This window comes from Monopterus albus, unplaced genomic scaffold (genome assembly GCF_001952655.1).
Source record: "Monopterus albus unplaced genomic scaffold, M_albus_1.0 scaffold87.1, whole genome shotgun sequence".
Taxonomy (NCBI): domain Eukaryota; kingdom Metazoa; phylum Chordata; class Actinopteri; order Synbranchiformes; family Synbranchidae; genus Monopterus; species Monopterus albus.
The window spans coordinates 642,114-661,081 of NW_018127967.1; the positions used below are offsets into that span (position 1 = coordinate 642,114).

The 18,968-nt window shown below is 41.1% G+C and overlaps 1 protein-coding gene across 12 annotated transcripts in view; it reads left to right on the forward strand.

The window, feature by feature from the left end:
- Positions 1-18,968, forward strand: part of col13a1 (collagen, type XIII, alpha 1) — a 124,953-nt gene that overhangs the window by 48,137 nt on the left and 57,848 nt on the right. For 10 of the 12 annotated variants that reach the window (XM_020607612.1, XM_020607621.1, XM_020607617.1 and 7 more), the window contains exons 3-4: positions 7,755-7,762; positions 14,082-14,108. In XM_020607612.1, the coding sequence (XP_020463268.1) occupies positions 7,755-7,762; positions 14,082-14,108 (35 nt within the window). The remainder of the gene's footprint in view (positions 1-7,754; positions 7,763-14,081; positions 14,109-18,968) is intronic. The other 2 variants (XM_020607614.1, XM_020607623.1) reach the window with 1 other exon arrangement.

Here is an 18,968-nt window from a genome sequence, read left to right on the forward strand (position 1 = left end):
TGAATTAGTGAGTTAACTAAATGGACTTTGCATACTGGGGCCTAAATTCTTAATTCCTTAATGCTACAGCTTTATTAGCTTGTCAATCTCAAGGTAAGCTGTTTGTTGCATGGGGAAGTACAACTAATGCAGTGAAATATCATGTACATGAAATGCATACATGTAGCAAATGTATTTTATCACTCAGCATGTTAATCCACACAGCCTTCTCTTGTATATACAGCACATTGCTCAGCCATTGCTTATTTTTTTACCCCTTAAAGCATCACTCTCATCAGCCCTGTTCTCAGCAGCTGCTGTAGAACATAAGCTCCAATAAACTCAGCGTGGTCTGCCTGCCCAGCACCAAATGGCAGACAGGCAAAGTGACTATTTGATGAAGAAAGTTCAATATCCTACAGTAGTAGTAGTAGTAGTATAAAACAAGAGTGAATGTGGAATTTATTTCATCAGATGACTAGAAACTGGACTTTTAATGAATGTTATCCTGTGCCATCTGCATGTGTGTCATTATGCAGTTTGTCAACAACTTTATAAGGTGATAATACGGCAGATGTTATGCTGTCAGCTCAATTTGCTGCCCCCAAGTGGCTAAAATAATTAATGTAGCTTTATGTGTGATCTAAATTGTTGAAAAGGCAAAAAAAGGTATGATTTATGTACCTCTACTTCAGTCCCACTATTTGCCATGGAGTGAATTAGGAAGCTTGTATTCTGTCCATGCTGGAAGTTTTTTAACACATGCCTGTACCTCCTCCTGAAAGCAATTTCAGAGAATAATCATCAAGTCAGGTTAATAGTGGCTGTTCTGGCAAAGAGACAATGTCGTCTTTGTGGTGATCTGCTGTAAGTGCCTCTGTGTAAGCATTTAATCCCCTGCTTAGTGCTGTATTTTTTTTTTTTTTTTTTTTTTTGTGGTCTATGGCCTTTAGGAAAATATTCCAAAAAAACTCTCTACAAAAGGATTTGGCAGGAAGAGCAAAGTAGCTCCACTCATTCATTTCTCCCATTCGTGGATTGACAGGAGTGGCAGGACATAAAATAGCCAGGGAGGGTTTGATGATATTAGATGCTGTTTGTATAATAAAGTGCATGTTATTTGGTCTCTAATTGATCTGATGTATAGTCAATCAGAGCAAAGAGAATGCTGTTCATGCTGACTCTCTGAAGGCTCTGAAGTTTTCAAGTCACTTTTCGGCAGTATCAGAAGACATTGTTTCACGTGAAGGTGCTCCACTTTTCTTCACATTTGACATTTCTCATAGCATGACATCAAGTTAGCATGGGGCCAAATAAATCACAGGCAGCTTTAAGGGTCTTTTTAGAGGGCCCTGCACTCAGAATAGGGTTAACAGTATTAGTTCCCCTGTGGGTGCAGTGAAAGTGGGGGAACACGGAGAGGTCAGTATGATTTCAGTTTTTCAATATGGCTGTCATTTTTCATTTGGAACCTAACACCTTTATGTGTGATATTGGGAATAAATGTTGAAATGGCATGAAATCTGAAAGCAAATGATTTTTGCAGGACTCTCCAAGAGCTAGAGGCACTTCCCCTTTCTATGATGGAGAGAAGAGCAAAGGTTCACTCAGTTTTATCCTTAGATAGATACACACCCCTCAGTAAGTCCCATCCACTGAGTGCACAACTGCAATTGTAAAGTGTGGAGGTGAATTTACATAGCGTTGTATTTTTTCCCAGTTTTTGGCTTCAGAACCATAAGGCTGATGCTGTGAAGGTGATTGGACAGTTTTTTTCACTTTCCTGTCACTGTATTTGTTGAGTTTTCCATTTAAATCTTGCACTTGCTTAATAGCTTCTTCACTTTAAACACAAGCCTGTATATTGATCCTTCTTTAATGTGACTTTTTCTACTGTGTTTACAAAAAAAACCCAGGAAAGATAAAAAAAAAAAAAAAAAGCACATCAGGAAATCAAAACATACCGGTAATGCTGTGGCTTTCAAATCAACAATGACAGATGGTCAGATTAGGGATGTGCTTTTGTTCTCACCCTGCACATTTACCACATAGTTCATAGTTCTTGTGCATAGTCTACCCAGCACAGTTCTACTCAGCTTTATTTGTATTGCACTCATTTCCAGCCTAATGGTAACTCAAGGTGCTTCACATATGAGACAAACAGAAAAGAAAAAACTACTATTCAGCTAGTTAAAATCAGCTAAACAGTCATGAATAATGAAAAACATGAAATTCTCAAGTCAATAGAAACAGCAAAGCAGTTATTCAAAGGCAGTATTTTCAGTTTAGATTTAAAGCCGCTCTAGCTAACTTTCTCCCTCAAACTCTTTAGAGAGTGAGTGAGAATCAAAACAAACTCAGACGGAAACCCCTCCTCTTCTTCCACCGCTAATCCTTGCTCCTCCTGCTCTGTCTATGAAATTACATTATATGTGGTAACTACAGCTGGAGTCTCAGGAAGCTCAGCAGTCATATTAACGTGTACAGAATATAGCCCATAATGCCCATGGTTGTCAGTGGCACTGCAGCAGCACAGATCATTTTTCCTACCTAAAGCAGCAGCACAAGCAAATTATACAAAGGATGTCTTTGCCAGTAATATTGATGCAGTACTAATGTTCCCACCACATTCTTGACAGACATAACCATGAGTTATATTATGCTTTAATAGTTGAACAAACACCCTACGTTTCTGTTGTGTTGATGGTGTAAATTTTAACGTCTAAATAAAATGCTACATGGAGTACTGTGTTATTCATTCATTTTCTACCGCTTAATCCCTGAACGGGGTCATGGGGGGGGGGGGAAAACATGGGAGGAAGCCGCAGTACCCGGAGAGAACCCACGCAAGCACAGGGAGAACATGCAAACTCCACACAGAAAGGTCCAGGGTGGGGCCCAAACCCTGAACCTTCTCGCTGTGAGGCAACGGCGCTAACTGTGCTGCTGTACTGTATTGTGTTATGTATGACATAAACTAACTCTGTAGCCTGGACCAAAACTCAGCAAAATTACTTCATTTTCTAATCCAGGAAAACATGCTGGTTTCTGCTAACTGGACAACAAAACACTAACGCTGCAGTCAGTTGGAATGACTGCAAATTACAATCAGAGTAATTCAATACACAGGTACAAAACTGAAATGCTAACGTCAGCTTGTAAATGATGCTGACATATACACGTTAGCCAGCTACAGTACTTGCACGCCTAGCAGGAAAAAAGCCACATCTGTATCAAATTTTAGTCCTTTGGATGCTTTTAGTGCTCTCCATCTCTGACATGCCAAAGTAATGTTAACCCTGGTTTTGCCTCGCTCTTTGTCACACTCTTTCTGTGCTAAAGAACGTGGCCTCTTGGGTCTAACAGGTCCACTCCCATCCTGGGTTGGACCTGCACAGGGAGCCTCCATTGTCTGTCTTTGAAATCAGCCACAGTGGTTTGAAAAACACATCTTATAACCTTGGATCAATGGGGGCGTGGAAGAAGTGTGGTGTGGATTTTAACAACACTGGCTACAGAAGGCAAGAAATAAACAGGGCCTGAAGATAGCAGAGTGGTGTGTGGCTGTTTAGTACAGCAGGGGGACAACACTTCTAGTCAATGTTTACTTGATTTATCTGAATTTGTGCTAAATCTGAGTTAATGCAGCTTTAATAATTGCTACAGCATCTGCAAATTTGATTTTCTGGTTCTACAGTATCTCTGTGCTGCTTCACCCTGTTTAGTTTTGACCTGGAGAACTACCAACTGATTGCATTTTAGAGATCTTAGACTACAACATGTTATCAATGACAATCATGGATTATAGCTTTTGCAAACAATGTTAACATTTAATTCCACCAGCAGCAGATTGCAGAAACAACACTTCATCATTCCTCCACCAAACGCCCTCTTCTCCTGTACAAATAGGTTTAATGGAAAGGCTGCCTCTCATGGCGGAGTAATTGAGGGCCGACACTGACCTCCCACACCAGCTTTGTACCTTTTTATGTAGAATGCTGGAAAATAGTGGTACAGCCTAAATTATTGTGAAATATTCTGAGACCTTCACTATCTGCTAAATATTTGCAGTGGTACACACATCTGATCATGACACCTGTGGCTTGCTGCTTTTGGAGGGCTCCTGGGCATGTCTGACCAAGGGTGTGGCTGAGGGGAAGGACATCTTGTCTGTGTTGCTTGTTTTCTTTTAATCAGGAAGGTGCTCTTCCCAAACTGTAACTAAGCACTTTAATTGTCTACACCTATCCATGTTGTGACCACAGGGACACCAGATCCCACAGCACAAGTAATTTTTGGAGCATTGAAAGATTAGGTGTGAGGACTTGTTTGGTCCACTTCTCTCATTTATCTTAAAGCACTTTAAAGGAGCTGCACACATTCTGTCTTCATTAGTCTAACACTCACCTCAACACTGGAAGCAGACCATACTTTTGTGTGAACCATAAAATCCTCTTTTTATCTTCCAGGTCTAAAACTGACTGGACTGACTGATACATTTCTGGCTGTGTCTGCTTTCTGACGTCCTATCTTTTCATCATCTTGTGGCGTAGTTTGACATATTTCCTTGATTCCCTATGTGGTGCCCACCAAGTGGGAGCCTGACAGCGGGCACATTTGCAACAGCCAGTGTTATGTTTACAAGGGCAACTGGAGAAGCAGGGAATCTGAGAGAGCACAGGATGGTGAGGATATTTTCAGGACTGAAATTCTACAGGTTATTCCTGGATCCATATGCTTAGACAGGGATAGTCTCAAGAAGGCAGCCCACTTGCCCAGCATACCAATTTGCTCTCTGTAACACAAAAAGGTCAAGCAAGTTGAGAATAAATGAGACATCATGGGGTTGATTTGAAGGTTTCTAGTAGAAGAGTGGGGCACTTTGAGTTTAAGCTCTTTGTTTACTATATATTACTTCTATTATAGCTAAGTGTTCCAGACTTTTGGCTGTGTAATGGATTTAAAGACATGCAAGAAGCAATGTTCTCTATATGACTGACTCTAACAGGAGCAGGAAATAGGGAACGCCCATGACTTTGTTTGCTGGCGTGTAATATTAGATCTCCATTTCCGGCCACATCTAACTAGCACCCTTACATAAGCAGAAACAACAGGTGTTACCATTGGTTAGACAGCTGTAAACCCAGCAGAGGCGAAGACTTGGAAAACATGATATCAATGCAGTCAAGCAAACTCCAGTTTAGTGTGTGTGTTTATGAGTGTAAGGTTTGTTTCATGTTGTGCCCACTGCCTGTTGCACATAAAGCTGTTGCTTCAGTGGCCCCTCATCAGGCGCCAGTTCATGTGCTATATTTGAACCTCCTACCGCGAGTCATCCCAAAGTGCTTTTGGATCAAGGTGCTCAACAGTATGTTCCCTAGATGAGTGGCTCCAGCCAACAGGATGTGCTGGCAGGCCCAGAATGCAACAGGAATCTTGCCTCAGTATTTGCTTTCCTCACTTTTGCATCCAAAAAAGATTTAAGCTTACCCTTTAAGGCTAATTTATACTTTCTGTATGTGTTTGTGTGAACATGGACAAGGGATATGCACACCTTCCTATTCATACCTTACCCTTTTGTCTGCGTACGCCCATATTCTGGTTCATTTGCTGTCAGGGCTTTTTGTCAGTGGGCACACAGTTTATTGGCCTGCATGCAAATGCCCACACAGAGTCTTTGTGGACCCAAGAAGATGATGAATTTTATGTCATTAGACCATAGCGGACACGCTGCTGTAACTCAGACCTCAGTATGCAGAGCACTTCTTATAACAGAAACCTGACAAATTATATGCTTGTATGCACTTGTGATGTGTAACAGGTAGGGTAGCATTTGCTGGATCAGTTATAAAGTTAATGCTTTTTTAATGCTGGTTTCATAAAATGTTTAAATTGCAAATTTCATGGAAATCTGAATATTAGATTTGTTTATTTCTTGTGTTCGTGTGGAAACTCTGGCCTGACAGTGGCCCCAGGGCAGAGGATTTTGAACTGTAGCTGAGATAGTCTACTATGAGAGGTGAAAGGAACAGGTGTACGGTGGTGTTCTAAAAAGCTGGCTAAGGCAGTTTGGCCCAAAGAGTTGTCCTGCTTACCGGCACACTCTGTAGTTATATTAGCTGTGACACACAGCTCATGGAGGCAGTTGAGTTTCTTTGCACAATTTACATCAAAATAATATGCTGTATTATTCTGTTCAGTCATATCTGTACAATCGGAAAAGCCATGATACACATGTTTTGGATTCAGTGTGAATAGATGTTCTGCTTAGAGCACATGTGAATCATCACATTTTTAGTTTTTCTTAAGTCATTTGATGATTTTAGGGGGTCAGTGGGGGTTTCTCAGCACCCCAGCTCTATGGGGAAGGAAGGTTCACTGACAACGATTGCCTAGGACTACCCACAGCAAATATATCAGTTATTAATACATTGTTACAAAAAGCAAAAAAGGGCTTATCTTCTGAGGAGCATATCCTCTGTATCAGATTTGTTGTGTTAGGTGGCTTTGACATTTATGTGCTACAAGGTCTGTGTGATGAAAACAGCACTTACCCTGTCAGCAAACAACACAGAATGGCTCCTCAAATTACTACAAGTACTACACCCCAGAAACAAATGGAAACATGAGAATAATATCCAGGCTCAGAGGGGTGAAATGTGTCACCCTAACTGCAATCGTGGGTTGTTTATGTAAGTTTTAAGTGTGGGAGAAATAACCAAATGTTGGTGTATTTGTTAATGTGTTAGCTCAGGTGTATTAAAGGCCTTTTAATATCAACCATCCACTTGAGTGCCATATCCAAGCCGTGGACGTGTGTCTCATATTTCCTTTAAAATGACAAACCTTACATGTGGGGAAATCCTAAAACACCTACTTCATTCTCAGTGATTACCAAACAGTTAACCTGTTTGAGTTATCCATAAAATTCCCCCTTCTTTCCCTGAACTGTCTCTTTTCCTTGTTCCAACTGCTTTTCATTCTATATGAATACAAAGTGAGCTGATGACGAGCTTCCAGGCTAGAAGGCACCAGCACAGAAGATAAAGCAGGGGATTTGGTTTGACATTTCACAGAAGAGATTTGTCATTAGTGATTTTCCCCACCTCACTGTGACTGATGTAACAACATCTTTAGTGACCCCTGTCAGGATTCAGCAGTAATTGATTCTGTCAGATGGCTCCTGGCTCTCTCACTGTGCTCGTGAGAAGGTCAAGAGAAGGCAGACTGGTTTTTATGAATGATTTGTTTTACAGGGCTTAGTGTGAGTCATAGACTGGCCCTGGCTGTTTGTTCCCCCATGTGTTTTTGATGTTTATGTATGTGGTATAATCTAAACTATTAAATAGGACAGAGTTTTACATACCAGAACACGTTCCCTGTGTGAAGACATGAATAAACCCAGCTTCTCAGTTAATTCAGATTTCATATTATCTAAGCACTCAGCTAGAAGTGATATCAATACTTTTATGTACAATATTAATGCTAATGAATGCTAATATTCTCTTTTCCTTGGGATATGATGATTAGAGTAGAAAAGATTCTACAAAGGCCAGACAGCAAACCCTATTTGGACTGTGTGAGGAAGCCAGAGGAAACTCCTACAGGCACTGGGAGAACACAAACAAGGGTTAATTGTTCACAGTATTCAATATGCTATGAGCCAGTAACATGCAGTACATTTGCAGTTCAAAATTATTGTATTGTACAGTATATGTGGTCATAAAATATGAATGTAAATGTTTTCTGTCTTTCTCTCTGTTTTTGTCTTGCAGGACCTCCAGTAAGTAGACCGGGTGCCTTGTACAACCTGCATGTGGTAAAGTGACTTTAGTTATTGTTGCATTTTGGTGTGAAGTAGAAGAACTGGAACATCATGCTGAATATATATATTTGATACCTTTACAATGATAGTCTGTCCCTTTTTCTTTGTCCCATCATGAACCAAATGTCTCTATACAATTTATGGCTCTAAACTATGCTTGAAAATGTCCACACCATTTTTTGCAACTCATTTAAGTCTGGTGGTTAGCACTATAACCTTCTCATCAAGAAGGTTCTATGAGTAAATCTGCTAGCCAGCTGGGTTTCTCTGTGTGGAATTTGTATGTTCTCCTCTTGTCTATGTGGGCTTCCTCCTAAATTAATGACTCTGACTTGCCTGTGGCTATAAATGTTTGTCCAAGGTGTACCTTGCCCACTCAGTGCTGGGACAGGCATCATCCTCATGCGAGCCATGCACAGGATAAGTGCATCACATCTTTGGTTGAATGCCTGCAAATAGTTGAAATCAAGCCTTTGGTGAAAAGGAAAACTGCCTGACTCCTCTATTTGACTTTTGTACAGTGGTGTCACTTTTAAAATCACCTCTGCCAAATATCCCTCCCTGGAAAATTTGAGAGATAGTTCCTACAGAGGAGGTTTTAAAGTACACAAAGTCAGATACAGTAGTAAGGCAGATATTCCATGCTTTTAAACGTAAATCTCCACAGGATTTGAGCATTTTTAACTCAAAGATATGGCCTGATTACACATCACTCCTATGTCCTTCCTGAGAAATACCTAGTATTTAAATTTTTTAAACTTTTAATTAAAAAAAAAATAAAAGAAAGGTATTTTACTTGAAACCCATTTTCAATGAGTGAAGCTTGTAAAAGATTTAAAATAAAAAAACAGATTAACAGCTGTGTCCTGATGCCATAGGAGCAAAAAGATTATGGGTCTGCTTTGGCCATTGAGATTTTTTCATAGTTGGGTTAACTGTATTTGCTCACAGAGACACAATCTACTGGGCTGGCTTTGTGTAGGAAGCTCCCAGAAGACATTGGCCAGGCTATTTCATAGATAGTAAAAGGATGAGTTGAAGAATTAGGATAGTTTATTTATTTTTGTTTTCTTTAAATCAGAGATGAAAACCAACAATAGATTTTGTGTAGTTGCTATAATATTGGTGAATGCAGAACCTGGTTTAACTATTTGTCTGGAACATACAGTGGTAAGAAAAAGTATGTAAACCTTTAGAATTTATGGGTTTTCTGCATTAATTTATTATAAAATGTGATCTGATCTTTATCTAAGTCAAGAGTATTGACAAATATCATGTGCCTAATATAACAACACAAACAATTCTGATTTCTCATGTCTTTATTGAGAACAAACATAAAAACCTCATAGTGCTAGTGGAAAAAGTATGTGAGTTAATGACCTCAAAAAGGCTAATTGGAGTCAGGTGTTAGCATACCTGGAGTCTTGTTAAGAAAATGAGTTTGGAGGTGTGGACTAGAGCTACTTTGACTGATAAAAACCATTCAAACCTTTTGAGTTTGTGCCATACAAGAGGAATATGCTTATGTGAGCCATGCCTCACTAAAAAGAGCTTTCCGAAGATCTATGATCAAGAATTGTTGATTTACATAAAGCTGGAAAGGATTATAAAGTGATTTCAAAGACTTAAAAAGTTCACCAGTCTACAGTTAGGCAAACGATCTACAAATGGAGACAAGAAGTGGATGCCCAGTCAAAATGACCCCAAGAGCACAACGAAGACTCATCAATGAGGTAAAGAAACAACCGTAATGAAAGCATCATCCCAACCGTAAAGTATGGTGGAGCAAACATCATGATTTGGGCCTGCTTTGCTGCATCAGGGTCTAGCCAGCTTGCAATCATTGAGGGGAAGATGAATTCCCAAGTGTATCAAAAAATTCTTCAGGATAATGTGAGAATGTCTGTACATCAGCTGAAACTCTGTAGAAGTTGGATGATGCAACAGGACAGTGACCCAAAACACCGGAGCAAGTCCACAACAGAATGGCCTCAGAAAAACAAAATCCGCCTTTTGGAGGGGCCAAGTCAGAGCCCAGACCTCAACCCAATAGAGATGCTATGGAATGACTTGAAGTGAGCCATACATGGGAGACGTCCAGAGAATATGATGGAGCTAAAGCAGTTCTACCAGGAAGAATGGGCTAAAATTCCTCCTGAACAATGTGCAGGTCTGATCCACAGCTACAGGAAGTGCCTGGTTGAGGTTACTGCTGCCAAGGGGGGTGGGTTGTGTTAATATTTTAGGCACAATGAATGAATGAATGAATGAATATATTTGTCAATAAGGCACATCTGGCGTAAAACACATGCCAAATGTCAACATGCAAGTCGTCAGTGTGACGATTCGCTATGGCAATCCCTAAAACGGGAAAAGCTGAAAGTGACTTTCTTTCTTTCTTTCTATATTTGTCTGTACTCTTGACTTAGATGAAGATCAGATCACATTTTATGACAAATTAAAGCAGAAAACAATGAAATTCCAAGAGGTTCACATACTCTTTCTTGCCACTATAGGCTCCATATTTCACTAGCTGGGACCGTAACCTCAGGAAAGGATGAATGTTGAATGAATGTTTGAATACGGCGTAATACTTATGGACTGTGGTTTGAGGAAAAAAGGCTTCGGAGGTCCGCGATGCTCCTGGGCACCAGCAGACCCCAAAACCTTCTATTCAGTTTATTGCACAGTGCCATTTCACAACAGCAAGTGTCTCAGGGAACCTTACATAATCAGGTCCAGACCTCACACTATTATAAGGAAAACCCAACAAATCCCACTTGAGCAGCACTTGGTGACAGGGGGGAGGAAAAACTCCTATTAACAGAAAAAAGCTTAGACAGAGGTGGTGGTGGGTGGCTTTCTGCCTTGACCGGTTGGGGGTGGGTGGATAGAGGAGAAAGAAGAGAAAAGCATAGTGACACAAACACAAAACAACAAGATATTGAGTGGAAAAAATTCCGCTCTATATCTTGTTGAAGACAACAGGAAGGATCAGCCGGTGGCAGGAGAGTCATAGGGAAGAGGATGGAGGAGTCCTCATGGACCCGGAGGACAAGGGAAGCTGACAAGGCAGCCACAGCCTGCCGAGAAGGATGTTGCGGCCTGTGGTGTGACAACGAGGAAGGCCCCTCAGATGATGGAGCGGGACCAGCAGGCACAAGCCCATAAAAATGGTGGAGAAGACGAGCCAGTGACGGCGCAGAAAACAACACACGATCAGAGGAACAAATAGACAAACAAAATGAGATTTGCAACCACATGGATGGCAGGTGATCCACCCTATGAAAAAGCAGAAGCAGAAGACTAGTTTGAATAGGTGCTTTACATATTATGAGGAATGGAACTGGCATGTGTTCGGGTGTGGTCGCACTCCAGATTAAAATCTGCATTTGTCCAAGAACTATTTTCAGTGAGCCGCATGGCTTCCTAACATATTAGCAGTTATAAATGCCACAATGAGATTGAAGTTAGATGTTTGCTGTTTACCAACCATCAGAAAACCTCCTTGTGTTTGGAGTACTCACACATTAGGAGTTTGTAAAAACAACTTACAGCAGTAAGAATGGAGCAAATAAAACCTCTTTCCTATACATCACAACACACTTCTTATTGAGCAGAGAAGTACCCAGGACACCATACTGTAGGTACTGTATGTATAGCCAAAATATCTCCCACCACCCCATCTGTGCCTTCCTATTCACTCAGTAGCTCAGAATGGGGGCCACATGTTGGAGGGTTACTGTGTAATTCAGTTGAAGGGTTCCTTCCCGGAGTGGGTGACCTTTGCCCCCATGCAAACCGCCCTCGGAGATCCAGTGGCTAACATGCGAACATTCACACTCATCACCTGACCATGCACCGTCTTGTGCTGCCCTATGACTGTCTGGCAGCCTGATTTAGTAGAACCGTCTGCACTGGAATGCAGGTCAGTTGGATGAGAGCACTGTAAAAAACTATACAAGCTAGAAAATTGTAGTTTGAGTCAATCAATAAAAGTCACCAACACACAGCAGTTGTGCTTTTTGTTTTAACTGTCCCCTGTGGATACTCTATTGGGCCAAAGGTAATTGGCTTTGAACCTGCAAGTCAAAAAAACAAACAAACAAAAAGAAACTAGGTTCCTAATTTGCTGAGAGAGTGGAGGAGGATACCTTTCTATGTCTGCCCCAGTTTCTTTCTTTGCTTTCTGTCTGGGAAAAAGTTGGAAGTGTCTGACATTACTCTTGCTGTACAGATGGAATTAGTGCTGTGGAAACTGAAATTATACTGAAATTGTCAAGACAACAGTTATACACAGGCAAAGTGTTGAAATGCTGAGTTTGCATTAACTGGGGCGCAAGGTAACTAGTGGAGCAGATTTTTATACAAAGTTTTAATAAATGAAATGACCAACAACTAATTGGCTTACAGTAGCCCACACCTTGCAAGGGTCCTACCAAGTGTTTATTATTTATTAGTTCCAGAAGGTCATGTTGCCGTCCCTGGTAGGCTAGTGGTTAAGGCACACCGGCAAGAGCGCTGTGCCCCGGTTTCAAATCAGGGTTGCGTCAGGAAGGGCATCCCGCATAAAACACATGTCAAATGTCAACATGCGAGTCATCAGTGTGATGATTCGCTGTGGCGACCCCTAAATGGGAAAAGCCAAAAGTGACTTTCTAGTTCCAGAAGGTCATGTTAGCTGTAAGGCCAAATAGTGGCTTAATTGGTCATGTTTGTGCAAGACAATGACAGGAATGGCTCGTCCTCTACTGCTGTCGGTCAGCAGTCTCACACACAGTTTGGTCTTTGCCACTGATTGAGGCAGTGCATTCCCAAGCCCCTTACCTTTGCCATCATAACTAAATCTACATTCACATTACAGGTCTTAACACTCAATTTTGATCTTTTTGTCAGATCTAATCTTTTTGTGTTGATGGTTCACATTCATGTTTCTAAGTGACATGTATCCAGCTCCAGTTTAAATACCTTTGAGCTCCTAAATTGCCACGATTGCACATTAAACTCAAATGTGAGCTGCATGCATAGAAGAGTAACAACAACAACAACGTCATTTGTACAATGTCAAATTGTGCAATTCTCTGTGTAGTTGCTCTGTTACAGTCTGTTACGTCCAGTTTGGCTTGATCAGAAGTGTCTCCAGTGTGAAATGTTCTCATCTCTTCACTGGCCCTGTTGCTGCTCTCCTCCGTGTTTATTTTTACTGACCCGAGATGAGCTGACACTGAATGATGGCAACAGACAATTTGTATGGAGTGAGAGATTTAAAAAAACACATAGACTCTGATCTGCCTGTTCTGACAGAAGGTGCACACTCAGAGGTTGGATATGAATCAGATGTAGGACCATATATGGAAGTGGCCCACTTTGGCAGTTATTGTGAATGTTGTGTGATAATCCCTAAACCCTTGCCCTAACATCTAAAAACCTAATTCTTAGCTCCCCCGACAGCCATTTGAAATTCAATAAAATAAAAATGTCCTCACAGTTGTCCATGCAACCTCAGAAAGACCTCACCCCTCTCATTGAACTGCTCATAGAAAAATACCAATGACATGCAAACATTCAAGAGGAGACTATCGTTCTCCCCAGCAAAGCCTCAGTGTCAAGATTTCCTGTTTTGACTTCAAACTAATTAGTGTTCCATCTTTTACTTAAGAGCATCTCACACAGAATGCAGGGATTTGTAGGTTTCTCACGCAATGAACACAAAACACACTCGACTCTTGATAATGTGCTCCTTATTCTCCTCAGAACCTGGACATACTGGGACTAAAAGCCATTATATTCTAGCTCCTTGTGATGTTTTTTTTTTTTTTTTTGAGAAAGAGCCACCATGCTGATATGTCATCATATTGGTATTGGCAAGATAATCAAGTAAGATGAAGTCATTTAGGAGTTTTGAGTAGGGTTTGCAATTCACAACCATAAGGACTTTTCTGCATGCCTTCTTCTGAAACCAAACCTTGCATGAGTCTTTGTGGTGAAGTGGAAAAACTGTTTATTCTCTTATGTTTAGAAAATTGTGTGTTATGTTAAAATATGATTCACTGAGTGCCTGTTGACTAGAATTTGAAGAGGCATGTTACTGCACTACATGGTTCTATCATTGTGCTGTCACTGAGCTGAAAAGGCCAAGATAAAATATACACGACAGATTTTCTTCTATTCATTTTATTCTGGCCCTGTTCAGTCCAGGTATCCTTCATTATATGGACTTGATTTGTAAAATCTACACTTTCCTTTTTGTACCAATTCTCTCTCACCCCTTTTTCAGGGTCCTCCTGGACGAGCAGGCTTTCTGGTAACTGTCTTTTTAACTTGTGTCTTTGAGTGTCTCTATATACAGAATTTGAGTGTGTAAAAAGTGATCACTGCAGTGCTGACATCTCTGCCTGCTCTCTACTGAGTAACAGTCATCTTAATTTGGATTTTTGAGTCTATTGATATATAGATATACTGAAATAAAATATATACAGCTCTTACATTTATGCATACTCTAGCTGTCACCTGGCCATTTTTCAGTGACTGTACAAATATCCTAGAACAGTACAATATACTATACAAGTCTGGCTCATATACACTCACTTCACAAAGTATCCCTCGTTTTTTCCATACTTTGTGTTGTAAATTGAATTTTAAATGGGCGAATATGCATTTTTCCAATAATTGTACAGTCAATAACCATTAATGGCAAAGTGGAAACATGGTTTTGCAATGTTATGCAAATTGATTAAAAATCTACAAACTGAATTATCTCACTAAAGTATTCAGAGCATTTGCTGTGGCTCCAAAGTGTGGTCAGGTGCATCTGTTTTAATTCTCCTTGAGATGTGTCTAGAACCTGACTGGATGAACAATGTTCATAAATAATGGAACAAATAAAGAAGATAAGACTGAGAGAACAAGAAATAAAAAGAATGTACAAAAGGATTAGGCATAAGGAAAATAAAAAATAAAAATAAAGTACTCATATGCACACAGTTTAGAAAGTTTTAAGATAGATATATACAAAGGTATGTTTACAAGCTACGGCAGCGAGGTTGGGTGGCATGGTGGAACAATGCTTAGTGCTATTGCCTCACAGCAAGGAGATTCTGGGTTCGACCCAGGGCCTTACTGTGCAAAGTTTGGTTTTACTTAAACTGTGAATAATGTAATGTTAATAGTCACCATCAATGATAACATTTTATAAATTTGGTCAATACATTTGTTTCAGTATGTATTAAAATGTATCCAGGATTATGTTTCTTAGAGAAAACATTTTCTAATGCAGTTAGTTGTGGTAGTAGTGTATGAGTTTTTAAGGAAACAGAGTTCTGTTCAACTTGAAGCTCAACTATGATTACATACATTTAACATGGAACTCATATTTGTTGAACCATCTGATATTTCCTTTGGTTCAGAGACCTCAGATGTCAGTACAGCAGTGTAACTGAATGCTTTTAGCTTGAAATCCTTAACAGAATCTCTTCCTAACACCATGAGCTGCTGCTGTGGCATTGTAGTTTTTTTAAATTAAAATTCAGTCCCCATTTCCTCTATAGCATGAATGTAATGCTTATACAATCTGCTCCTGTTTGCCTCATCTCTTTTCACTAACTCCTCTTTCTGCCACCCCAGCAGAAATACAAGTGGTCATCTAGTATCTGACCTTTGTGTTGGGTTGCTATGTTGAACCAGCAAACCCATCACCCCCACCTTCACCCCCATTTGGTTCTGACAACCTCACTTGTGAAGCAGGTCCATAGAACAGTCTCAATCAGAGACCACAGCCATGATGTTTTCCTTTGCTGGAGTTTCACTGACAGTTTGTGTTAGAGCAAGACTGAAATTCCTTCCAATATTTGTGATTGAGTACATCTGTCAAGCAGCAGGACATTAAATCTCCTGAGGTGATGAGTGATGGCAGGAGGAGGGAGCAGTGTTTCCATTCACACTATTTCAGATTATGATGTTTAGGTCTTTATAACAAAAGGAGATGGACCCTACTGACATGATGGAAGGATCATACACACATTGTTCCCCCGTTACCTTACACACACACGACTTCTATATCTCCACAGAGGTAGGTAAAACTTCATGTGCAGCGTTCCAATAAATCCTACTAACCTCTTGGCTACACACAAATCCAAATTAAATGAATAATTCACTAATAATTTATAAATAACAAGATTTCTGCCTCATATGACGTGTTCTCGGATGTGGTCTCATGAGTGTCTGTTTCACAAGTAGCATTCACACTGGTGACTGTGGTCAGCTGTATGCAAGTACGTGTGTGTGTGTGTGTGTGCGCGTGTGTGTGTGTGTGTGGCCTGAAACTATGTTCCAGTTCAGGCTCAGTAGGGCTGTAAATACACCTTGACCATGCACTTCTAAGGACATGCATAAATCCTTTTGACTACAGTGTGTTCCATCAGCTGAAGGCCTGGTATGTGTGGGGGGTCTGTTATCACTTGTGGGTATGTACAGTGGGGCAAATAAGTATTTGATACAATAGAAAAATAGAACCTAATATTTGGTACCAAAACCTTTGTTTACAATTACAGAGGTCAGACATTTCCTGTAGTTCTTGACCAGGTTTGCACACACTGCAGCAGGGATTTTGGCCCACTCCTCCAGATCTTTCAGGTTTTGGGGCTGGCGCTGGGCAACACAGAGTTTCAGCTCCCTCCATAGATTTTCTATTGGGTTCAGGTCTGGAGACTGGCTAGGCCACTCCAGGACCTTGAAATGCTTCTTATGGAGCCACTCCTTAGTTGCCCTGGCTGTGTGTTTGGGGTCAGTGTCATACTGAAAGACCCAGCCACGACCCATCTTCAATGTTCTTACTGAGGGAAGTAGGTTGTTGCCCAAAATCTCACGATACATGGCCCCATCCATCCTCTCCTCAATACAGTGCCGTCGTCCTGTCCCCTTTGCAGAAAAGCACCCCCAAAGCATGATGTTTCCACCCCCATGCTTCACGGTTGGGATGGTGTTCTTGGGATTGTACTCATCCTTCTTCTTCCTCCAAACACGGCGAGTGGAGTTTATACCAAAAAGTTCTATTTTGGTCTCATCTGACCACATGACCTTCTCCCATGCCTCCTCTGGATCATCCAGATGGTCTTTGGCAAACTTCAGACGGGCCTGGACATGTGCTGGCTTGAGCAGAGAGACTTTGCATGTGCTGCAGGATTTTAAGCCATGACGGTGTAGTGTGTTACTAATGGTAACCTTGAAACTGCAGTCCCAGCTCTCTTCAGGTCATTGACCAGGTCCTCCCGTGTAGTTCTAGGCTGATCCCCCACCTTTCTCAGGATCGATACTCCACGAGGCAAGATCTTGCATGGAGCCCCAGTCCGAGGGAGATTGACAGTCATCTTGAATTTCTTCCATTTTCTAATAATTGCGCCAACAGTTGTTGCCTTCTCACCGAGCTGTTTGCCTATTGTCCTGTAGCCCATCCCAGCCTTGTGTAGGTCTACAATTTTGTCCCTAGTGTCCTTAGACAGCTCTTTGGTCTTGCCCATAGTGGAGAAGTTGGAGCCTGATAGATTGAATGTGTGGACAGGTGTCTCTTATACAGGTAACAAGTTCAAACAGGTGCAATTAATACAATGAGTGGAGGATAGTTTGTCTTTAAGAAGCCCTCCTAACAAGTCTGTGAGAGCCAGAATTCTTGCTGGTTGGTAGGTGATCAAGTACTTATTTCACACAAAAAAATGGGAAAAAAAAAATCTAACAATGTGATTTACTTGAATTTTTTTTTTAAGATTGTCTCACAGTTGAGGTGTACCATATGATGGAAATTCTAGATCTGTCCATTCTCTGCAAGTTGGGAAAACTTGGAAAATTGTCAGTGTATCAAATACTTATTTGCCCCACTGTAAATCTGTTTATACAGCCACACTGTGGGGAATCACAATCCTTGTCGGGACAAAATTAAGTTCAGTACATTTTAGAGTAATATTTAGAATGTAAGAGAACCAGGGTTTAATAACTCTGAAAACCACACAAGCGTTAGGTTTGCTCACTCAGAGACGAAGTGAGCAGACAGGCTGGACTCAGACTATCAGTTCAAAGCAAGTGATTTATTAGAATAACAGCAGGTGAGAAGGATAGTGTAGAATCTTGGGACTGGTGAGATGCAGTGAGCGAAGACTCGTCAGTTCACAGGAGGCGTAGATTAACCAGTGATTCACAGCAAGAAGAGGAGGAGAGTGTGGCAGGCTGAGGTCTCAGGTCTTGACAGCAGGATGGGCAAGAGAGGCATAGTGTAGCAGTAGCTTCGATATACTGTAGTGGTCAGAGGCAGCAGGTTCTAACAACAGGAAAGACAGGACAGAGTGAGTGAAGCTGAAGGATGGCAGTCTGACTGACCTGAGGAGGATGACACCTGTCCTGGGAGATGAGGAGGAGGTAACAGGTAGGTAGACTCAAAAAGACTTGATGTCAGAGGTCTTGTAGAAACTGGAAGGGTTCAATAATAAGAGCCAAAGTGTTGTGGCAATAGTCCGCAATGAACTGGCACTGGAGGAGCCTCTGCCTGAGTCTTAAGTAAGGTGTGGCTGATAGGTAAGTGATCTCAGCTGTGAAAGTCAGCACAGGTGTGTGCCACGCCCGAGACCGAATGCCTGCAGAAAGGAGAGAGAGGGAGAGAGGCAGGTGGAGCAGAACAAGCCTGACAACAAGAGAGTGAAAAACCCTGAAAGAGAAGTGGACAGCATTGTGCATGTGTGTATGCCTCAAAGTGTGTGTCTATATGTCTGTAAGACACAACAACCTACCTGAGCCATATAGCAGTAGGAGTAATACAGCAGCGACCAGGCTGTCTGTGAAATGTAATTCAGCACATGAACAGAACAAGGTCTCACCTCATGGCTATAAAACTGTTTTAGTGAAGGCTATATTTTGTGGTTACAGGAAAAGAAATTATGTTAGGTACTTTAGCACCCATCTCTGAATTAAAAGCAATTTTGTTGGTGCCAGAGTTTCCCCAAGGCCTTGGTTGTAATGAAACACTTGAACAGGGCTTCAAAGAGCCTATTTGTAGCACAGTGATGTGCGGTCAGGGAGGCAGGTGAGGCAGAGCCTCCCCTGTCAATCTTGAAAAGAAAAAAAGTTAACCATAAAATATAATAAATGTTAATATTTGTCGGCTGGTGTGTGTTGTAGGCCC